General features: G+C 36.1%; 1 protein-coding gene across 1 annotated transcript in view; it reads left to right on the plus strand.

Moving 5' to 3' along the window:
* The window catches only part of ADGRV1 (adhesion G protein-coupled receptor V1), a 273,565-nt gene that overhangs the window by 73,829 nt on the left and 175,090 nt on the right, over positions 1-24,646 (plus strand). Inside the window, exons 42-67 of the mRNA XM_050986466.1 lie at positions 298-436; positions 955-1,096; positions 1,528-1,790; positions 3,245-3,420; positions 4,845-4,969; positions 5,820-5,986; positions 6,074-6,217; positions 7,093-7,188; positions 7,678-7,930; positions 8,601-8,720; positions 8,898-9,120; positions 9,584-9,788; positions 10,735-10,881; positions 13,413-13,668; positions 16,544-16,752; positions 17,314-17,484; positions 17,875-18,057; positions 18,776-18,955; positions 19,573-19,737; positions 20,959-21,076; positions 21,355-21,478; positions 22,610-22,748; positions 22,888-23,073; positions 23,338-23,570; positions 24,088-24,236; positions 24,330-24,528. Coding sequence (XP_050842423.1) covers positions 298-436; positions 955-1,096; positions 1,528-1,790; positions 3,245-3,420; positions 4,845-4,969; positions 5,820-5,986; positions 6,074-6,217; positions 7,093-7,188; positions 7,678-7,930; positions 8,601-8,720; positions 8,898-9,120; positions 9,584-9,788; positions 10,735-10,881; positions 13,413-13,668; positions 16,544-16,752; positions 17,314-17,484; positions 17,875-18,057; positions 18,776-18,955; positions 19,573-19,737; positions 20,959-21,076; positions 21,355-21,478; positions 22,610-22,748; positions 22,888-23,073; positions 23,338-23,570; positions 24,088-24,236; positions 24,330-24,528 — 4,512 coding nt within the window. The remainder of the gene's footprint in view (positions 1-297; positions 437-954; positions 1,097-1,527; positions 1,791-3,244; positions 3,421-4,844; positions 4,970-5,819; positions 5,987-6,073; positions 6,218-7,092; positions 7,189-7,677; positions 7,931-8,600; positions 8,721-8,897; positions 9,121-9,583; positions 9,789-10,734; positions 10,882-13,412; positions 13,669-16,543; positions 16,753-17,313; positions 17,485-17,874; positions 18,058-18,775; positions 18,956-19,572; positions 19,738-20,958; positions 21,077-21,354; positions 21,479-22,609; positions 22,749-22,887; positions 23,074-23,337; positions 23,571-24,087; positions 24,237-24,329; positions 24,529-24,646) is intronic.

A 24,646-nucleotide genomic window follows, 5' to 3' on the forward strand; every position in this document is an offset into this window, starting at 1 on the left:
GTGCCCCAGCCTCTGCATCCGTGTAACCAAGCACATTGAAATCTCCCAGATCTTTTTCTCTGATTTCCAGGAGCTAGGAAATGCCTCCATGCTCATAGACTGGCTTAATCTAGTTCAAGTCCATTTTGATTAAAAAAAGGTATTATGGTTGCATTAGACAACTGGCTTTACTGTTTACTGTAATAGTGACTTTTTCTTAAAAGGTAGAAGGGATTATTTTAAGTGAAAATTATCTGCCATCCTATTAAAAGAAAATGCTCAGTGAGCACTGAGAATTTGTCTTGGTTTTTGTTTTAGTTTTGAAGTTAATGAAACTCATGGGAATCTGACCATAATGGCATACCGGAACAAAGGATCTTATGGGAATGTGTCTGTGTTTTTTTATGCCCAAAATTTGGAGGCACAACTGGGTTTGGATTTTAATGTGGTTTCAAGGGTAAGAAGCAAACTTTAAATCTAGTAGTTTTCATTTTTTCAACTTCTGCAAAAGAGCATTATCTTATTTATTCTGCAGGATGGTCACTAGTACAGCTAGATTTCTCAACTTCTTTCAGTTGCTCTGATCATCTGAATAGAGATTTAGTCATCTTATTTTTAGTATTTCTTTTTTAGTACTAAAGCATTTTTAAATATAAGACACATTTTAAACTTTGAAACTTCTATTTCAAATACAATTTTGCTTAGACAAGAGAATATAAGATTTCACATAGGTTTTAGTATTTTTTGCAAAATAACTTTCAAAGTGAATTGCTCTTGTTTGTCTTCACTCTACAATGTGCTAGACTCTTTAACTGTTTTGCTTCTTTTTCAGTCAGTTTATAAGGGACATAGAAATTATTCTTCTTGCCTCTTCTTTCCTCCTTGTTTAACGCAATTCTGCTTAACCTTAGTTTAAAATTTCTGTGTGCATTATCAGCTATCGAATATTCAATGCTTTCTGTGTTTCAATGCTAGACTCTTTTTTTTGCTGATGGAGAGAGGAATAAATCTGTTATTGTTGTGATTTGTGATGACGATATTCCTGAAGGTGTTGAGAAGTTCCAGTTAATTCTAACAAATCCCTCATTTGGCCTGGAATTAGGGGAGAACACAACAGGTAAAACTTAGTTTTGATGTTCTAATTCCTCAGAATTGTATCTCAGTCACTTTAATTAACTTATTCTGAATAATCATGTTTTAGAAAACAAAAGTGTACTCCTATGGTAAATTATTAAACTCATTTGGAAAGTTCTTAAACATCACTGTGAAAAACGTGAAAATAAGAAAAAACCATGTGAAATAAGGAATCAGAAAATGCAAAAGCTGGATGTTTTAATAAGAGAGTCAAGATTCTTTCTTTCTTGAAATCTTCCTAGATAAAGCAAAATACTTACATATTCTGTTAAGTATTATCAGGAACATAAAAGCAATATAATTATACTAAAGAAAGAATGGATTTGTGTATATATTTATTTATTTGTATATGTGTACAATTATATTTTTTATTATTATAATTAAAATATATTTCTATTACTTATTTTTCAAAAGCCACGATTACTATATTTGCCAATGATGATGGACATGGAATTTTGTCATTCAATAACAGTGATCACTTCTTCCTCAGAGAGCAAACAGCTCTCCATCCGATGGAAAGTGTTGCAGTTTTAAATATTATTAGAGAACCTCCTCAGGGAATATTTGGAACAGTGTCTGTTCAGTATCTTGTAAGTGAAATTAATTCTTCAGAGCCATCAGTGGATTTGGCCCCTTCTCAAGGATACATTGTGCTGGAAGAGGGAGTCAGATTTAAGGTAATATGGTAGTTACAACAAAAAAGTGAAGATGGATTTTTTTTAATTATTTGAAACAGTTCAGCAATGTTTGTGGTTTTTCATGTATTAATTTTTTTCTTATGTTTTCCTTAATTCTCAGAATAAACTGAGCTGTGGGAGTGCAGAAAAATTGAATATGTTTTTCTGTAGATAGTTCTCTCTTTGTAATAGTTCAGTAGTTGTATTGTATTGAAAAAAATATAATGGGTATGTAGTAGGATGTGTGAATAGGACCATTTATTTTTATGTGTTTAGTATAGAGCAGAAAGATAAACTTTGATGTGCAGTCATAATTTTCCACTGTAAATAATTATGGTGGAATTAAAAATACTGTACCTTTTTGTGGCCTGAAGAGAGTATGCTGCAGCAAAGGCAAAAGGTAAACATCTTTCAGAATTTTAGAAATTGATAATTACTTATTTTTCTGACAGTACTAATCCCACTGCTTCTGCACTGTCCCTACAAGATTTTCAGCTAGAAAATGAGCTATCTTAAATGTGTCAACAACAGGTTAGTATGTTGTGGTTAGGGAAGTAGGATGTGAAACAAACCTTTCTGGAAACACTGGTTTTCAGTTTCGGAACCTAAAATGCATTTGACACCTCAGTGATAGCCAGTTTAGCAGATCTGTGAGAAGTAGGGGGTAAAAGATTTCTCAATACAGTCTTTAAATATGGTTTATTGAACAAGTAAATAGACATCTAAAATGTTGAAAACTCTATTTTAATTCAGACCTGTCATTACTAAATAATTTTTCTAAGGCAAAGGAACATGTACTACTGTGACTTTCACCTTTTTGGGTAATTGGGAAGATGTCAGTGAAAACACCTATTTCTTTCTAGAGAGTTCTCTGCTGATTTGAGACCACCTTGAGACAACCCTATTCTTATCCACCATGGTGCAGTAGAGGGAATAAAACATCAAGAAGAGAGTATTTCAAATATTTCCCTATTGCTTTTTTTCCCTTCTTTGGTCCCAGCACCAGAAATGGAACTACCTTGTTCCTGATGAGATAGTTCAGTTGACAACTAAAGTAAAGTAAACCCACCTTGACTGAGCTGTGATCAGGTAGCTGCATGGGGACTATGTTACCAAGAAATGTGTGAAATAAGTACAAAACAAAAATATGTAAAAAGGATCAAAACCTGTTACATTTCAGAGAATCTTATGCTAAGAGTAAAGAGGGGAAGGGAAAAAATAAAAAGAACATAGATATGCTCATGCTGGTATTGCACTATAGGAGATCACCAGAGAGATGAGTTTAGAGCCCCAGCCTGAACTATCCAGGCCTTATTCCTGCTTTCTCTGGTTCAAGAGCTGCTGTTGTGCTGCCCTGCTGTCCAGAAAAAGAGCAGAAACAGCAACATGGCTTGAATAACATTGTCATTATTAGCTGTCAAGTCTCAGCAGCTTCTATGCTTTTTTCTTGTCAGACACTGCATATTACTGCAATCCTGGATGAAGAACCAGAATTGGATGAGCACTTTATTGTCACCCTGTTCAATCCAACTGGAGGAGCCAGACTAGGCACCAGAGTGCAAACTGTGATTACAATATTACAGAACCAGGCTCCGCTGGGGCTTTTCAGCATCTACCCCGTTACAAATAGGTACTGAACCCTGATTCATTTAAAAGGAAGTTTTTTTCATATTCATAGAGATAGTTTCCCTTTAAAAAATATTAGGAATCCAGTTTTAAAATTTATGATTTTAAAACTTACACTATTTGTCAAATATCATTACTGCTAGACAGAAGAGCAGAAAAACACTTAAAATGGACTATTCATTAGAAATGTTGATTTCTCTGTGCATTTTTCCTTGAAACAGTACTTAATTATTTCCCAAATGTTTCACTAATAGTAATCAATATTACAGATTCCAAACCATAAACTAGTGTCCCAGGAATTACAAATTTTCTAATTTACCTATTTATTTAGGCTTGTGTAAGATACACCCTCACTCAGGGCAGCTTTTTCAGAACCAAATGAGCCAGTCTTACTTGGACAAGCTCAAGAAGTGGCCCTTGGGAATTTCATGAGGTTTAACAAGACCAAGTGCAAAGTGCAGGCTGCGGGATGAACGGATGGAGAGCTGCCCTGCCCTGAAGGTCAGGGGGTGCTGGTGAGGGGCTGGACGTGAGCCAGCCATGGGCACTTGTAGCCCAGAAAGCCAAATGCATCCTGGCCTGCATCCAAAGCCCTGTGGGCAGCTTTGGAGGGAGGAGATTCTGGCCCTCTGAGACCCCACCTGCAGAGCTGCCTCCAGCTCTGGGGTCCTCAGCAGAGGAAGGACATGGAGCTGTTGGAGCAAGACCAGAGGAGGCCACTCAGTTGATCAGAGGGATGGAGCATCTCTGCTCTGAGGAAATGCTGAGAGAATTGGGATTGTTCAGCTAGGAGATGAGGTGGCTTTGGGCTGCCCCAGTTGCAGCCTTCCTTTTCCTATCTGAAAGTTGGAGAGGGACTTTTGGCAAGGGCATGTAGTGACAAGAGGGAATGGCTTAAAACTGATAGACAGTAGATTTAGATTAAATATCAGGAAGAAATTCTTTACGATGAGGGTGGTGAGGCACTGGCAAGAGAAGCTGTGGATGCCACATCCCTGTAGGTGTTCAAGGTCAGGTTCAGTGGAGCTCTGGGCAACCTGGTCTAGTGGAGGATGTCCCTGCTTATGGCAGGAGGGCTGGAACTAGATGGTTGTTAAAATCCTTTTCAAACCAAACCATTCTCTTATTATATTAGTCTATGATATGGAATGATGTTTTCAGAAATCATTCACTTTCACCCATACAGTTTTGTGTAAGATTTCAGGCTGGTTTAAGATTTTGTTGAATTTCCCATAATTTTGTCAAAGCCTTGTGTGAAGAAATATTGGGCAAAATTAATTAGTATTAGTTCACCACAGAGCATAAATTTTCTTTTTATTGCATAAATTTTCTTTTATATTCTGTGCTGAAAGTGTACAGTAAGAATCCTATTTTTATGCTGTAAAAATAATACTTCTTAAATTTTATTTTCACAATTCTCAAATTTAGGACAAATATCTTGACAGTTGAAGAAGCAAACACTACAGTTTATTTGAAAGTTTCACGGAGTAACGGGCTCAATGTATCTGTGAGCGTTGAGTGGGAGACATTGTCGGATACTGCGTTTGGCATCAGTACGTTCCCTTTATCAAGAACATCCATTGCTGTTTTCAGAGTGAAGATAGCTACAGAGGAACCAAACATACAGGAGATCTAACTTTGGAATGAAAATTCACTTATAATATCCCTATGATATCAAAATTTGTTAGATAAAAGGTCTTGGCTATCAGTCAAGTTTGTTATCAGCCATTGCTGCCATAGTTTTAACAATCTGTGTTGCTCTTGCTTATATATTTTCACAAGACCTTTGATTGATAAATCTGTTCTTTACTACTTGAAATTCTAGATTTTTTTGAAATAATATAACAGATGCTATTTTATGTAAGTGTTGAATGACTAGGCAGTTTAAAAATCTTATTGCCGTGGCTATGACTTGTGATGAGAGAGAAAATGAGGATAAACACATTTTTAGTTTCTCTGTCACTTTTTTATTTTCTCTTATCTAGTTAATTTTCTCACTACCAAAATTCAAAACCGAGTCACTCTGAATCACACTCAAATTGCCTATGCATCTTCCATATGTAATAGTAATATATGAGAAATTATTTTATTATTTAACTCTCAGTACAACCTCAGTGCTATACCATTTCCATGCATTTACATGCACTTATACCAACTATTTAGAAACAACTCTGAATATAGATTAGTCATTTAGAGTATGGTGCTAAAAATGTCAAGATTGTGGGTTTGACCATTGTATGAGCCACTCACTTAAGAGCTGGACTTCATAATCCTTGTTGGTCCATTTCAGCTCAGAATATTCTGTGATTTCTGATACTAGATTTGGTTTTCACAAATAAATAATGAAAATGGTGTTGTAAAAGACCATAAGGATTAATATTTTTTTCCTATACTGTATTGCAGGGGATGGTACCAGTGTTCTGTCTGTTGTGCAAAGCTTTGTGGAAGAATCAGCAGCTAGCTGGTGTTTCTTTGAATTGGAAAAAAACCTGTATGGTGTGCTGTTGCGTTCACCTCCAGCTGTGCTTTCTACTCTCTACCAGTGGAAAGGAGTTTTTGTTGCCATCGAGGTAAATGCTTGCTTACAGACACACCATTAACCATGCTGCCTAATAAAACCTTGATGTTTCAGTTCTACATTTTTTTTCCTCTCTCAGAATTTTAGTATGTGGAATCCTAAATGCTGTGTGTCTTTCCAAATCCATGCCTCTCCCTACCTTGTGATTACTCACGGAGGAAGTGGTCAGGGAGCTTCCAACAGCAGTGTATATGCATTCATGCCTGGACGCAAACTAATGAAGGTAAATCTGTGATACTTACAAATTCAGTAAATAATGGGGTTAGAAAGGACTTTGTGAGGCCCTTCTGTTCCCCCATGTTTTGGGAAAAAGATCTCTGTCCTCAGATAGTTTGGCAACTGAACACTCAGCATGAGTCAGTGATGTAAGTTATTGTCCTGGTTTAGGCCAGGGGAGGGTTAATTTTGCAGTAGCCAGGAGGAGGTATGGCTGGAGCCTGGAGGTTATTCTATGTCAACTCATGTCATTTTCTGGGGATGGGCAAAAGGGGCCCTCCTGGGGGTTGGGGTAGTGTGGGCACAGTTCATGTATTGACAGGTGTTACATAGTGAGAATTTTCACATATGAATTTTGCCTCTCTTGTACCATCTGCTATTATTATTGCTGTATTTACTGTTAATTTTCTTATCTTATTATTAATTGTTCTTCTCTCAACCTGTGATCTTCTCAACCTTTTGTGCTTCCAATTCTTCTCTCTATCCTACTGCAGGGGGGAAGGAAGAGGCAGCATGGTTTGGAGTGTTTCAGTGGGAACTCTTAACTGAGAAATACCATTCCTAAACAAGTTATTTCAGCTTTTTGTCTAATGTCTTTTATAGTCATGTTTTGAGGGAGAGATAAAATGACCTTGGAAGTGAAGAAAGAAATGGTGGAGTAATGAAATCATAGAGCATTTTCTGAAAAATGTATGATAATTAACATTAATTTTGCAAAATCATCCCATATATATTTTTAAAACAATGAAATTACATATATGACAATTTTTATACATTATTTTATATATGTTTTATATGTTTACAGTTTTTAAAAAATATGTGTGCATATGTATAAACTTGAACTGACTTCCAAATACCATTTTTGTCATATTTTCCTTGTAGTTACAGACTCTCTCTATTTTGGATACCACACTTGTCAAACATTTTGCTGTGGATGAAGAAGACTATTTGGTTTTTGTGAGTTTCAGTTCCATCCAGGTTAGAGCACACTTGTCTTCATGGCTTTGATGTAGGTAGTTTTATTAGTTTTCAGTTTGAAATATGAAGGGAATATATATAAAAAAGTAAGTATATATTTCTGAAAAATTAGTTTCTATTATAGATTTATAAGACGTAGAATTCTAGACTTGTTTAAATGTAACAACACTCCTTACATTAACATGTAATTTAGACTTGGTTTGATTATATTGCTACTGTCATTTCTGTTTTGAAGTCTATTATGTTAAATAACTTTAGGAATAGAAATAGCTTCTGACCATAAACCTGTTCATCTGAAGAACAGGCACAGGCACTTTCAGTAACATAGTTACTTAAAGTTGCTTATCAGTGCGCTTCCACCATAATGTAGGATCCACTATAGAAATGAGGAATTCAGTTAATTATAGGTCTTTCCATTTTTCATCAAAACACCTAATTTCTTTTTTCTTATTATAAACATATAATAAAATACATATTCTATTTTTACAGGTTTTCCAGTGGAATAAAGATATATTTGTGCTGCATCATCAACTTCCACTTTACAATGCTCTGAACATTGCCTTTTTTCCCCGAGGAGGCATTATGTACTTACTAGTTTCTTTGTCAAATACCAGCCAGAATGTCCTCTTGTACCAATGGCTGAATAATGAGTTTAGGAATCTTCGTCAGTTACCAGCAAAAGAAATAAAACTTATGGAAGCCTGGACTTCTGGATCTGATATATATTTAATTGTTGCAAAAGGTATTTAGCAGAAAAGAAACACTGAGTTTGCTAAGAATGTGTTGCCTTGTTTGATAGCAAAGGTATTTGGAATAAAAGGGGTTTAGATACAGATTAAAATATTACTGGTGGATGACAATTTGCTGAAAAGGATCTTACCAAAGTAATCACTGTTTTGTCCCTCAGAAAACAAAAGTATTGTGTATGTTCTCAAATATTCATGAAACTAATGAAATATTTTCCCAATAACAATAGGGAATATTCATCTGTCTGCTAATTGCACCCTTTCTAAGCTTTCCTGAGCTTTGTTATATGCAAAGAGCATTGTTCAGCAAAGTACATTTTTATTACAAGTGTGACAGTTCAGACATTGTTTTATGTCTGTATCCTTGTGACTCTTTAAGAGTTTATATTGCAGTCCATAGGTTTCTTTGCACTTGACTGTTGTCTGATAGGTTTTTTAGTGTTCTTATATGGGAATGTGGGCAGAAAAACCCTTAAATTAAGTTATGGAATAAATAATCTAATGAGAAATCATGCTATGGAGTTATGCACGTAAAAAGGAAGACACAATCACTGGTCTCACTTTGTAATTAAAGCTGACAGTCTCTGCCTTTGAATGGCCACTGGTGTGTAATTTAATTAACAGGCAGCAATATAATGTAGGTTTTGTAATTTTACCTCTTTGTAGAAACTGGAAATTCTGAAATTTTCATCTGGGAGACAGGGCAGTCTACCTTCAGACACTTTCAGTCTCTTCCAGTCTCTGCTGTAAGAAACATCCATGTTTTCATCCCTCCTTCAGGTTTAGGTAAGAATTTGTTTATAGTACTGGAATTGAAGAAATATATACATTCAATTTTCATATTATTTATCAGATTTTAAGAGATACTTTTAACAACTGAGCTGCCAAGGGCATTTCTAATATTACAAGAAATTTTAAATATATCACTGAATATTTCTTTTTTCTCTTCCTTGCTCATTGTAGTTCACATCCTCCTCTCCGGTAAGCACAAAACAGCACTGTATTCCTGGAACTCGGAAGGGAACCAGTTCTCTCTGATGCTGGAAGCCCCATATGCAGATCATATAACTTTCACTACTACAAGGTCTCTGAACTCCAGCAAGAGTTTGATTGCTCTTTCCGTTGAATCTAGCTCCCAGATTTATGAGCTGACAACTATCTCCAACCAGTCAGATTTTATACCTAGGTAGGTTTTTTGAGTTTTATCTCCCAGCTCTTGAATTCCTTTTAATGTAGTAGTCTATTTTTGCAGTGGAGACCATTACAGACTCCTGTGTGTGATGTGTTTATTAGCACTAAAGAGAATTTTTCGCAGGTAGCCTCAGGATAAACTGAAGTCAAACTTCTTACAATTTGCTTTAAAATATGTAATAATAGGATTTTTAGTCAAACTGGATATTGAAGCTTATATTTGGAATGAATTAAACTACATTACATTAATAAGAAATATCAGTTACTATATGTTCTCTTGTAATTAAGAAAACAAACCCAACACTAATTCCACAACCTTTAAACCTCATTGACCTACTCAGGAATATAAACAACATTTTCAGCATCAAAAATGCTCTTTAAATTTTCAGTACTGCTTTCAAAGTTTGTAAATCATATCCTCGGTTTATAATTACTTGATGTGTTTGTTTGTACGCTAGTTCAGGTGAACTGATATTTGAGCCTGGGGATATGGAAGTTGTGATAGCAGTCAATATCCTGGATGACATCATCCCAGAGGAGGAAGAATGTTTTCAAGTGCGTCTGAAAAACCCTAAAGGAGGTGCAGAGATTGGTGTCCACAGTTTTGTTAACATAATTATTCCTCCCAATGACAATGCCTATGGAGTCATCGCATTTGCCCAGGTAAAACTTTTAAGGTAAATCATAAAAATATGTATATATAACTTCTGAATAACAGAACACAAACATACTAAAATTGCATGTGACAGGATTCTTTTTCTAAAGTCTTGTAGCAACTTGAAACAATGCTAACCATGTAGCATTGTTACTTGGTTATATAGATGACAGATAATAGAAACTCAATTCCAGTCTGTCCCTGTTGTGGGCTTTTTATAATCCCCTTACATTTAGAATAACCCATTATTTTATCAATTTCATTTTGCAGCAACCAAAAAAATTAGTTATCAGATGGCAAATATGATATCATCATAGTCTTTATTGATTGGTTAATCAAGGGAATTAAGTGAAGATTCTTTTCCTCTGACATAGTTATGTTACAGGATGAGCCCATCTGCCTGGACAAAATAAAAACTTTGGAGAAAATATCAGACTGAAGGCATTATTTGGAGTTGTTATTTCTTAAATTATCAAATATTGTAGAAGTTATGTAAACAGATATATGTACTAAATGCATAATGAAGATATAAAATACAGAAGAATCATCACTGAAATGAAACATTGTCTCTGGACTTGTGTGAGGAGGATGAATATAAGAAAAGTAACAACAGTAAAACTATGTCTGTCTTGGAAGTCTACATGTTTATTTGCTTCACATGATTTGGACATAAAATATTGTACTCCAAAAAAAAAAAAAAACCTAACAAAAACCTTGGATTTTTAGGATGAAGGGGTCTGACATTTCATAAACACAAGAATTTGAAATTTGGACCTGTTGAGTATTAAGTTATAAAAATTTAAAAATTTAAGCAATAGACTTGCATTTAGCTGCTTAAAGTAGAATAATTTATTGAAGCCCAGTGTCTCTGCCCCCTTTGATTATCCTGTTCCTTAAAGAAACTTCTCTTTTTAAGAAAATAATGCTTTGGTTCTGCTGCGGTATGTTTTCCAGAGTTCTTTATTTAAGCAAATTGAAGAAATGGAACAGGACAGCTTGATCACCCTGAATATTGAACGTTTAATAGGAACATATGGACGACTAACAGTGGAGTGGATCACTAATGGGAGCAAAAGTGATGTATTTCCAGCTTCAGGAATGGTATTTAATAATATCACTATTATCACTGGGGAGGCATTTGACTGTATTGTGGTGTCAGCTTATTGCAAAAGTTCCATACCTTCTTGGTGATTCCTCACGGGCAGCTCCTCGCAGCATTGCCTTCTTCACAGCACAACCAACAAACCCCAACTCTCTCCTCAACCAGCTAACCCACTGGCACTCGCCCTCTTATTGGACAGAACCTATTAAGGGCAGGCCTGTTCCTAATCTTGGTGACTAGTACAGCTGCAACTCCTCAGGTGTGAGACTACCTTCTGCACTATCTTTATTTTCTTACATTCTCCACATTGTCTCAGGCAATAGAGAAGATGTACTGAGTGAGAAGGACAGTACATGTTAGATTGGCCCACTTTTCTGTTAATCCCTGCTTCTAGGTCCTTTCCTGTGATTCAAACGTTTTGTGCTTCTGGCTGGCACATAATACAGTGGTATCACTCTTACACTTCTAGAACCTGATATTGCAATGCTGTCCAGGCACAGGAGATGTGTATCTGTAGTATCCTATTCCCATTATCCTTTCTTCCTGCTGTGAGATTCAGTTACTCTGTCAAACTGTTTGCATAGGTGGGAATCTGGGAATGTTTGCTCTTTGTTCTGACCTTTTCAATACAATGGAGAACTTAAGTGGCCCAGCAGAATATGAAAAATCCCAGTTTTCTATGTTTCTGAGACTTTTAGATTCCCAACCATGTCGAAACCCAGTTTGTCCTGTGGCCAAAGCTCTTTATATGCCCTAGGAATGGCAGGAGCCAGTTTCTGTCAGTCAAAGTCCTCTATCTTCTGGCTGTCCATAGCAGACACAAATCCCAAAAAATAGTGAAGAGAAAAATAAATGAACTGGAAATCAAGGGTGCCAAAACAATCATACTGAAATCGTTAGAGTACTCCTTGAGCATTCCAGCTACATACTATATGAGTACACTGCATAGCTTTGCATGCAAGAAGAGTCAGAAAGGATGATATTAAGTGGAAATTTCTGTTTGTCCTACACATTTTGTGTAGGCTATGTGTTTCTAGACACATCTTCCTTCTTGAGAAAGACCTAATCAAGTGGCAGGCCCCTTGAATTTAAAAATACGAATATAGATAGAAAAAGCATGTATCAATCATTTTATCTGAAGAAAAAAAAGAAAAAAAATTGAGTAGCCATTTTTTCACATAGCAATCATTTTAAGAGATATATGTTCATTATTTTCATATGGATATATGCGGTCCATTGACCCTAGTTGTCTAAAAACCCCCAACTATTTCTCTCTTACTCCCCATCTCATCAGAATGAGGAGAAAATAAGGAGAAAAATCTTGAGATAAAGGCTGTTTAATAAGAAAAGGAAAAGCCATTGTCTACCTGTATTTCTTCAAGGTTTTTGATACAGCTTGCTGTGGCCTTCTTCTAACTGAACTAAGGTGTTACTGCTGTCCCCAGGGAGTGGTGGTAAATAGCTCCTTTTTAAACTGGCAAACTGTCACAAGTGTGATCCCTCAGGGATCCATATTGGGCCCAACAGTGTTTAAGATCTTCATAAGTGATGTAGGTGATGTGATCAGGTGTACTCTGATGAACTTTGACAATGTGTGGAAGTGGAATCTTTGGAGAGCCACCTAGCAGGAAGACCTGGGTAGGCTGGAAGATTCATCAGGAACAAATATTGCATTATGAAAAACATGATTCAGGAGTGCAGCTCCTTCTGCACTCCTGATGCCTTCTGGCATCTATCCTGGCTGGGGATTAGCTCCAGGGAAAGGGACCTGGGGATTCCGATGGTCAATAAACTCAAATGAGTGAGTGAATATTGAGGCAATCCACCAGAATGTTTCTGGGTTGCATCAGCAAGGCCACTCCCTGCAGAGATAAAGCAGTCATTAGCCCACTCTGCTGAGCACTTTTTGGGCTACAGCTGGAATTCGGTGTTCAGTTTTGATCCCTGTTATGGAAATTAGATATGGGCAGGCTGGTCCAGAGCTGGTCACAAATGTGGTCAGAGGACAGGGAAGCCTGTCACATGAGGAAAGGCTGAGAGAACTGTTCAACCTTCAGAGAAGAAGGTTATGGGGAGACCTTATGTTCAGACCACGTGTCAGTATTTAAAAGGTGGTGACAAAGGAGAATACTTTTTACAAGGTGTCATGTTGAAAAGACAAGGGGTTATGGATGCAAGTTACTCCTGGGGAGATTCTCACTGAACATAAGATAAAAATTTTTCATCATGAGAACAATCATCTATTGGAATAACCCTCCCAGGAAAGTTGTGGACTCCCCAAAACTGTCACTTTTAAGATTGAGCTGGAGAGAATGCTGGACCATCTTGGTTAGATTGTGGTACTGCCAAGAAAGATTGGGCCAGATAATCCTTGTGGTCCCTTCCAACCTTGTATTCTATGATTGTATAAGATATGTATGTGTGCATGCAGATGCATTTTATAACTGATAGAGTTTACAGAATAAAACTCTAGGTTTACTAACACTGACAAGAAATTTTACTTTTCCCCCCCTTCCTTCTAAAACTTTAGGTTACATTTTCAGAAGGCCAGGCCCTGTCCACAATCACCCTGACAATTCTTGCTGACAGTGTTGCAGAACTTTCAGAGGCAGTGGAAATCATACTCACCCGTGTTACCACTGTGGATGTTCAAGACAGCACAAAAGGAGCTGTCATTGATCCTGAAAGAGCAAGAGCTGTACTTAGCATCTTACCCAGTGACTCTCCTCATGGTGTGATTGAGTGGCACATGGAGTCTCTCTTTGTTAAAATCACAGAGCCAGAAGGTAAGTCTGCTTCTTGATTCTTAGGAAAGAATTCATGTTTTTTCTAAGTCAGCATTGTTGAAGCTATAACACTGGTTACATAAATGTATACATATAAATATATATACATATATATATATACATATATATATATATATATATCAGCATTTTTATTTAAGTTTTCTATATATCAGCAATATTTTATTATTTCTAGCATAAATATCCCTTAAAATATGTAAATATGCTGTATTTCACATTGCATACATCAATATTCTTCAGCCATTCATGTTTGAGAGGCAAGTTGCAAATCACTAATGCATAAAATACTTCTGTTTATATAAAAAGCAGAAGTTGCCCACTTAATGGGATTGCTATATTGTTTAAAATAATTTGCCTAGAAAGACTTTCCTCTTGAAATGGCTCAAAAAGAGAAGTTTTTTGCTCAGAGGCCTAGGGCAAGGAAGGAAGCAGAGCAGGAGTCAATTCTACTTCACAAAAAAAGGTGGTTATTTCTGCTTGCAGTTGCATGTTTGATTTGGTTTTCCTTCCAGACACAAGTTAAAAAAGATCTCCCAGGCCATTGGTCAGAGGAGAACTGCCATGAGGCTCAGGCTTCTTTCCTCTCTCCTGGCTCAGGGAGCTAGCTGGCATTTTTTGGGGCTCTTCCCACAGCTACCTGGTGGGCTATTTATACTTTAACTACTCAGTTAGAATTTTCTAACAATTTATTATTCTGTCCATATTAAAAAATTAGACATACAAAAAATAGTTTTTACTCATCAGAGTATATTATCATGGGTAAAATATTCTTACATGTTTTATTTTCAGGTGAATTGGTGTCGCTCCTTTATTAGCACCTGGAAGTAATGTGAAGGGATTCTGTTGATTTTTTACACATAATAAACATTTATACTTTGAAGTTAGGATTCAAGGAAGGTTCCTAGCTTCCACTGGTTGCACAGATTTTTTTTTTCCCCAATCTTTAGCTGTTTTACTTTTTAATGAATTATTCACAAGTTCTGTCTTTGAAATAATAATTGGTTACAGTAACTGGTTTGAAGTGCAAACCTGTTTACATTTTATCTGTTTCTACTTCTCCAGTCATAAATGTACCACTTTTAGATTATGTGTTTCATTATTTATTGGTTAAAATTACAAATCTGCTCTCCCAAAAGGATGCTGAGCCTGACTGATACAAGTCTGTTTAACTTCTACATTATTTGAGTTAAGGAGATGTGACATTTACAGCCAGAATGACTGTCCTCAATACCACTTTCTGCGTTAGAATCAATAGTGATGGCCCAGGCATAAAAGGCCAGGCAAATTATTGAGATAGATATTTTGAAGGATAACTGAATAAAAGTAGAAGCGTTGAAGTAATAATTTGTGGAACACACATATAAATCTGTAGATATTGAATATCTTATTCTTCTAGATCCAGTTTTCAGTGCACAGTATCTTCAGATATAGGCACTGTTTTGTGTGTTCACATCACTTGTGTGTGCTCATCTGCTTAAGCCCTAGAATTCTCCAAGGACTGTTGTGTCACTGAGCAGAATTGAAGTGAGTTCTAACAAGCAGCTCCAGCAGTTAGTTGAGCTGAAAATCAAGCAGGCCAAGGGCTAAAACATGGCTTCCATAGGGCTCATCCTAGTCTCAGTTTTCTTCAACATCTTCATGAACGACTAGCATGAAAGGAGGTGGGTCAGAGACAGAGATGACACACACACCTGAAGTCCATGTGGCAACAGTTTATTGTTTGAACACCTCTTTATAAAGGGGCTTTGAAACAGTCTAGATAGCTCATTGGTCTCATCTTTTAGCACTGCCCAGCTCCTAAACAAGTGAGATGTCTGTAGCTTAGGATGGAAATAATTGATTGAAGTTCCTGTCTGTAAACCCAGTGTCCAGTTTATGGAACAGGCAGGTTTTCTTATTTACATCCAAATTAATTGCCCAGTACAAGCCAGCTTGTACTGTTATATACTGTGATAAACTACTTAGATCCAGGACTCTTGGGAATACTAGGTTTGCTGATATTAAATTGGGAGGAGCTCCCCTGAGGGCAGAGAGGCTCTGAAGAGAGACCTCAACAAATTAGAAAGACCTTGACAGATTACAGCACTGGGCAATCACCAACTGTATGAAGTTTAACAAGGAAAAGTGCCAGATTCTGCACCTGGAGGGGGCAACCCTGGATGGATGGACAGTTTGGGGAATGCTGGAAAGCAGCACCTTGGAAAGGGAGCTGGTCAGAGACAAGCTGAACATGCGCCAGCAGTGCCCTGGCAGCCAGGAGGGCCAAGTGTGTCCTGAGGAGCATCAGGCACAGCATCACCAGCTGGGCAAGGGAGGGGATTGTGCTGCTCTCATTCACACTGGGGCAGCCTCACTTGAGTGCTGGGGGCGGGTTGGGGCAGAGGAGGGCCATGAGGATGGTGAAGGCCTTGAGGAGAAGTCGTATGAGGAGTGGCTGAGCTTATTTGGTCTGTTCAGTCGGGACAGGAGGAGACAGGGGAGACCTCATTGCAGTTACAACTTCCTCATGAGGGGAAGAGGAGGGGCAGACACTGATTACTGCTCTCTCTGGTGGCCTGTGACAGGACTTAGGTAAATTGCATGAAGCTGAGTTCAGGCAGATTTAGGCTGGACAGCAGGAAAAGTTTTTTTTATCCAGAGCGTGGCTGAGCACTGCTCAGGGTGCTCAGGGAAGTGGTCACATCACTAAGTCTGACGGAGTTCAAGAAGCATTTGAACAGTTCTCTCAGGCCCATGGAGTGTCCTGTGCAGGGCCAGGTGTTGGACTCTTATGATCCTGATGGGTGCCTTCCAACTCAGCATATTCTATGACTGTAAAACAATAGTACCTTGAATTTTTTCTATCTCCTTATTATAGGGCAGGAGAATTCAACTACTCTTACTCTACAAATTGTTAGAGAACAAGGATTTGTCGGGGATCTTGCAGTTCATTTGAGCACTGCACCAAACTTTGAACTCCCCCCCTCCAATCGAGCAACAGAAAATGAGGATTATATACTGGAAAAGAAAACAGTAATTATGGCAGAGAATGCAACAACAACTTCTGTTATAGTCACTATTTTGCCTGTGAGTAGCCTAATAATTTATTGAGCTATTAATATCTTTTAAGGAAATGGAAATGGTATGGAAATGGAAATGATTTTATACTAGTAGTATGACTTAACATTCTAGAAATGGCTGTGCCAGGACTCTTGCAGCCATCTCCTTCAAAAACAACTTGCATACTCATCACTGGGAATAAGCCAAATTCTTTGTTTGATTATAATCCCAAAATTTACTTATAATAATGAAAAAGATTATGTATATTCTTTAACTATATTTAGAATGGAGATATTGATTTTCAAGTCATGGCTTGGTTTCTGAGATCTAGCTGACTTTCTCATAGGTAGCAGTAACAGGTAACAGCCAGCGCTGCTTTCCACTGTTCTTGCAGATCTGGAATCTGACTTGTCAGCTTTGATTTCAAAATCTCAGCAAAAGTATCTTTTCATCTTTCATATGGTATGAAGCCAGGGATTGGTTATATGGTCCCAAATATTGAGAAGTTTTTAGCAGTAAACAACCTACAAGTTGTATTATATTGCAATGTATTAGTAAAAAAAAAAGGCATTTAAAACTTTTTTTCAGGACAATATTCCAGAATTAGAAGAAGTATTTATAATCAATATTACTGATGTGCAGCTGATCACTTCATCTGAAGGACAGCCGAGTGTGAAGAGGCTTGGATTAGAAATAGCTGAAATAACAATTGAAGAAAATGACGATGCCAGAGGAATATTTAATTTTAATGTTACAAAGGTAAATAAGTCTGAATGAAAACCATGTAAAGTGGCTTTCGAGCAAGACAGTCTGACTACTCAGATGACTTCTGAAAGACTTCTGATTCGCTTTATGATATTAAATTATTCTGGATAAAATGGCCAGATACCAGACAAACAATTCTTTCTTAAGAAGTTTGTCACAAATAATACACAAAATTTATTATGAGCTGGCATTGCTGGAACCAGTGTCATAAAAAGGGATGTCAGGAGGTCATCTAATCCAGATTTTTGCTCATAGCAAGGTCAATGCTAAGGCCAGACCATTTTACAAGTATTTCTTCACTTATTTTTAACTGCCAGTCAACTTGAAAAAAAAAACAAAACAACAAGTTTGTTGAGGCACTGCAGTTTCTTTTTGAATGTACAGGGTATCACTGGAGCTGTTTCTGGTTATGAGGTACCTCCACCACAAAATGTACTGAAACTCCCAGTTGTTCGACAGGCTGGAAGGTTTGGGTCAGCAACTCTGTACTGGGAAGCCATTCCTTCAACTGCCAGCTTTGAAGACTTCACGCCATCATCTGGAAATCTTACATTTGCAGATGGGCAGGTATTCACTTGCTGAAAGTTTACCTAATTTTGTGTTACCAGCTTAAGATTTTTTGTGTGTTTTCCTCTATCTGAATTTTCACTGAAAACATATTATTTATGGCCTTAAGTATATGAATGATGCTCTCAGCTTCAGTTTTTTAATATGGAAAACCAGAATATTCAAAACTATTGACCAAATATGCTTGTGTGTCTTTGATACTTTGGCAAGTGAGGACATAACTTCTAATAATAAACCCTGTTACACTGAAAATTTGTAGCGAAATCCTACTTTGCTATTAATTCTCAGAATAAACCTATATATTTTCTTGTATGAGTTCTACACAAAGTTTTAAATTTCATGCTGCACCTTAGAATACTTCCTGTACACAAGGGATTTTGATTTTAATTGAATATAAGTAGTCTTTGGCAAAGGGAAGGATATACATAGTCTTCAGAATTTTGACTGAATATTGACAATATTGTCAACATTCACTTTCTACTGAGTACCAAAGCAGAGCATTCTGCTGATTTTAACAAACAAGATTTACAGTGATAGACTTAAAAACAACTACTGAAATGATATCTTCTTATTATGAATACACAATACATAAGAAGAAAAATGAGCAGGTGAGCATTGTCTATTACTAGATACAATTTGCCTATTTTAATTTTTTTTCAAACAATTCACAGAATATTATAAATGCTTTTTTTTTTTTTTCTTTTTAACGTTTCTACAGGCTACAGGAGAAATAGAAATTACAATCATAGATGACAGTGAAGTTGAATCCCTTGAGATATTCAAAATTGCCCTGGTGAGGGTAACAGGTGGTGCAAGACTTGGGAATGACACCTTGGTAACTGTTGCTATTCCACCAAATGATTCTCCTGTTGGGGTATTCAGGTTTGAAGAAAAGAATGTGAGTTTGATTTAGGCTGCACTCATTTCTGCTAAAGTTGGGTTTGTGTTGCTAGCATATAGCTGATTTTTGTAAGCCTTCACTGCAGTGGAAGATGTGATTTCATTGAAATGATATTAGCTTGTCTTCATCTAGCTGTGTAGGATGGTAGTAACTGTGAAAGTGCTACTGCATGAATATAGATTTCTGCGTGACTGAATAAATTTAATTCACTTTAATAACAATTCTGGACATCCTAGGTAGGATTTTTGATGGTCTGTATAATAATCTGCATTACTGAAAGTAAAATTTGGAAAGAAATTAGAAAGCATATCTCGTCTTCTGCTTCTGCTCTCCCTTTTGCTGTTACTAAGCCTGCTGGTGAAATTGTCTGTAATTGTTTTGGATCATAGCGCATACAGAAATCTCTTCAATGACTAGTCCTTGCTACCAGAATTCAATGCTCTCCTTACACCTGTTATGTTCCTGTCCATTTTCACTCCTGTTCAGAATTGTCATTGATAATGTTTTCCATTGTTTATCTTAAACGTGTATCCATGTAATTCGACATCATCAATGCAGCTTTTGACTTTTTTCCATACAGCCTGTCCCATATTCTCCTTCTCTTTCTCCATCAGGTAACTGTGAAGGAACCTGAGACACCTGATGACCCTGCTGCAGTTGTTTTGCTCAATGTAAGTCGAAGTCAGGGAGGAAGAGGAGCAGTTACAGTGTTATGGATTCTTGAGGAAGCAGCCAGATATGATCTGACCCCTCTAAATGGTACCCTTCATTTCAGTGAGGTATTGCAACAACTTATTCATTATTGGATTTATAAATACTTCCTTCTGTGTATTTGTATGATTGTTGTTACTTGTTGAGACATGTATGGGGTTACTAATTATTATACACTAAAAAAAAAGTCAGTTTGAACTGGTAGGGTAAGAAATATTTAGGCTTCTTTCAAGATGTAATGGAAAGCTGACATGCTCATTTAATGTAGCATAATGTAATCAGGAAGGTAGTTCTTCAAGTCTCCACTATTTTTACTATTAAGAAAGAGAAATTGAAACCTTCCGAATAAAAATAATGATTACAGAAACACTTATTCCACTGAAGTATCAAGCATCTTAAAAAGAAAATTTGTATTGAAAGGGTGAGAAAGAAAAATGAATGCTAAAAATCTGCAGACTAATAAAACCAAAAAACACCTTCATAACTTTCAAACTAGACAGTGTTATTTAATTTGTATTTCATGGCAGGTTTCAGCTCTGAACTCAGAGTTAAATATTGGATACTGATACTATGTTAATAGTTATATTTTACAGTCTACTCAAAATATTTAATGAAGAAAAGTATTTTAGCAAAACATAATCTATTTTCTTTCAGTATAAACTTTTTTTTCATTAAATCAATAGTCATGCCAGTTGTTTTACTTTGAGTCAGCTGAAAAATAGATTTTTTTTTTTTCTGGTAAAACCATCAGTATTTGGCAAAGTTTTGCTGTCATTTCTCTACTGGTAGACTTTGACATTTTGTCTTGAACATTTATATTTGCTTGAGTATAAGCACAAACTGTGTATGCATTGTATACTAAATTTATATTTGTGTTTGCCCCTCCCACTGACAAAAATGTAGATTAGGCAGAAATTCGATTAATATATCTAATCTTAATAATGTGTTAATCCTTAGAATATGTGTGTATTTTTGAATAGGCAGTTTCTCTATAGAAAATTTCCTCTAAGTTAAAAAACACCTATGTGAGTAAAATTTCAAAGGAATTTCAATCTTTATTTGAAAATAGTGAGGGTATTTTTAGGGTGGCCCTCAATGTTTGAGAGACAATTTTTACTGACTAATCTGTGGAAATTTCAGCCAGATCAGATAACCTGATGTTTTAAAATACTAAAGAATATGTCAAGCATTCTTAACACTTGATATGTTAAAAAAATTGTTTTAATACTGTCTTTTGTTGAATTTTATTTAATATATATCCATGTCTTTCTGGTCTTTACATGATGCAGACTGAGTCCCAGAAACTGATTGTTTTAAAAGCAATACAAGATGGTCTGCTGGAGGGGAACGAAACATTTACCATTCAGCTAGTCTCTACTGGTGACGCAGAGATATCCCCTATAAATGGTAAACAGTTAATTCAGTATCTTCTGGTGTTAGATATTCAATATAAGAAATACATTAAATCTGTTCATATTATTTTGGTCTGCAGTGCTTAAGTATTTTGTGGGCATCTAGTTAGTTACAATTTTGAATGTCAGTCTTTTTCCCTAAGTTCCTTACCTGAAGTCAGAGAGTTCCACAGACCCTCTATGAAGCAATGTTTAACCATTCATGTCACAAAATTTACCAAAGGTAAATTGCTTAGTTTTCACTTACCATGAGAATAAATTTTCTCTTCATAGGTGTTGCAACCATCACCATTATGGGAGATGAAGGAGCTTCTGGGGTGGTTGGGATAGCCCATTCATCCAAGCATGTTTTGATTGGAGAACCTTCAGGAAGTTATAATGGAACTGCTCTTATTAGGTGGGTACATCTCTCATTTTTTTAAAGAAAGAGAAACAGCCCAGATTCAAAAGCTATGAGACCCCACATTTGGCAATTTATTGAGTACTACATTTTATCATAATTTCTATAATCAGTACTAATTTAAAAACTAGGTGATTGGTTTTAAAGAAGGGTAGAATATACCATGTGTGTATCCTTTCAGTATTAATGGGGAGGTCCAAATATTCCTCTCTGTCTTCAAGTTATTTACAACATCAATGCACCAAAGGAAAGAGGATCTTTATCAAAGGAAAGGGGTAAGAAAATGTGACATTTGAAGGTGCTTTGTGCTTTCTAGAATTTGATTCAGGATTTGTGCCTGAATAGTATTTCAGCAAATTGTTATATTCTAGCATAAACACTGTGGGAATGGGGGTTTTGGAGGAAACTAAAAGATGCAATTGTTTTATTCAGTCAACTGAAAACAGAATGAAGAGTTTTAGATTCTTACAAGAATCTTCTAAGAGCATTGGAAAAAAAAGATTATGACACTTCCAGCAAATATAAAGCAGCAGAACACCTTCTGGTACTGGCCCAAGAAGCCCAAAGACAAAACAATGCTTTGTGCAAGAAGTAGTTTAAGATTGTGTTATGTGTAGAATGTGGAGATAAATCTTTACTGTGACTTATCTAAGCACTATGTTATTTGTAGGGTTTTAGACAAGTAACAGACAGAACATAGCATAGAAAATCTCAAAGTATTCTAGTATCCTACATCTGCCTTATAGATAAAATTGCCCCTGGCATTACCCTGACATCCAATTTCCCTTCTATTTGGCATATCTATCTCTGGAAAAGCAGCATAGAATGAAATCAGTTTCCAGGTCCCATCTTTGGACTACACATGGAAAGAAACTTGAAAGACCTCTTGGTAAAAATACAGCTGGAGATGCCTTCAAAACACAGAGAAATAAAAGAGAACTTCAGGGATGTTCTGAAAATGCCTGAAAACGGGAATTCTTATGTTCTTAATAGTGATTAAGTACATTAAAAGCTTTCATAGTGCTCATAACATTTCTTCCATGCACAACAGTATGATATACTATCTCTCTATTGGATAGTAAATAATAAAGGTAAAAACAAAATCTGCATTTTTGTCCTTACCTGCAGCCTGGTACGTGGCCCAGGGATTTTTGGAGAGATCATAATATATTGGAATATAACACCTCCTCATCACACAGAATTTATTGAAGTATCGGGGACCTTGACCATGCGAGACAGGCAGTCTGCAGCAGTTGTTCTAATACAGGTAATGAGAGATCTGATACCAGTAGCTATTTCAAGTACTTTTTTTTATTTTCCTAGGATCTTTGCTGAAAATTATTTATATCTCTCTCTCTCTGGAAATGGTTTAAATCCTTCCAGCTGTTGTTGGTTCTTTCCTGTAGGCTGTAGATGACGACTGTCCTGAGGAGAAGCAATACTACCAGTTTCAACTAACCAGAATCAGTGATGGAGGACTCATAAATGAATCTAGCAGCCAAGCAAATATTACCATGGCCGCCAGTGATTATCCATATGGAGAGTTTACATTTTTGTGTGAACTATTGCAAACAACAGAAGATGAAAAATGGGTATTAGATTAAAATTCTTTCTTATATAAAATTACTGATAGATATCAACATTGTAGCTAGAATTATGTTCAACTTTAGAAAGAAAAGAAATCAGTCTCTAAAGTGACTGTGGCTATCTGTTAAATTACATGTACTCTGTACTTGAGAAATCATATTGTTGTTACTGGACAGAACCATTGAAAATATGACTTTAGAATATATTGTAAAGGCAACTGTAACAGAAAACAAAGCCATTTTAAAAAGGAAATATTCTCTTTCCCTCAGATTAACATCACTGTTGTGCGTTCCAAGGGATCCTATGGCCGAGTGCATCTTTGCTTTCAGATAATAAATGGGACTGCAGAGGAAGGAACGGATTTTACTCTGACAGTAAGGGAAATGGTGTTTGAACCAGAGGAGGAAAGTAAAATTATTTGGATTGAAATTCATGATGATGACTTTCCTGAAGGTCCTGAAAACTTTTCATTGGTGATTACTGAAGTAGAACTTCAAGGAAGGTAAAGTTAAAATATCCAGTTGATTTGTTACAAGCAGAAAAAGAAACTAGAAAAACAAACTATATTTGGATTCTGACCTACCTGAATAAAATCACTGCTAGACATTTCATCTGTTTTACTGTAAAATTTTGTAAGACAGCTATAATTGTAATTATAATAGAAAACGGATGTATGGTAAACCCATTTATTTTAACATTAGTATAAGGATGTTGCTGATTAAGATTTAATAAAACTTAAAATCCATACATTAGATACAAATTACTAAGTTGCAAGAAATTTTATTAAAAACATGAAATGAGAAAGAAAAAATGAAATATACACATTTCTAGTAATAATTCTTGCCAACATAATAATATGAAGAAATGTGACAAAAAATCTTCAGTAGTAACTGTCAGAAAGTAAAGTTATTTGCAGTAATTCAAAAATTGTCACACACATCTTTATACTTTCACAAGAAGTTTAAAATGTATTTTTATGTTGGGGTTTTTTTTTTTTTTTTTTTTTATGATCTTGCAAGTGGATTTGATTTTACTGTAAGAGAGAATGGTCTACAGGTGGATCAACCTCCAATAATAGGAAATATCTCCACAGTATGGGTCACTATTGCAAAAAATGACAATGCTGAAGGTATCATAGAATTTGATCCACAGCATGTCTTTCTACAGGGTAAGTTTACCATAAGCTCTCACTATATTTTGGAAGATAAGGCTTTGGCATGAATTTTGAAATTACATAAATTTTTCTCAATTATTTTTATAGTGGAAGAGGATGCTGGATTAATCATGATTCCTGTTTTGCGAAAGCGTGGAACTTATGGCAATGTCACGGCTGATTTTCTTTCTCGAAGTATTTCTGCACTTCATGGTGTTGACTATGTCATTCATAATAATACTGTAATTTTTTATCATGAACAGAACCAGTCTTTTATTTATATCTCTATTATAAATGATGAAGAAAGGTAATTACATTTTCAGATATTTACCAATTTACCAATTTACTTCTGAATAAGTCTTTTTAGCATGCACTAAAAAATCTACCCATATGTGTGTATGGACCTTGAATTGAAAAGTATATTT

Source organism: Serinus canaria, chromosome Z (assembly GCF_022539315.1).
Source record: "Serinus canaria isolate serCan28SL12 chromosome Z, serCan2020, whole genome shotgun sequence".
Lineage (NCBI taxonomy): Eukaryota > Metazoa > Chordata > Aves > Passeriformes > Fringillidae > Serinus > Serinus canaria.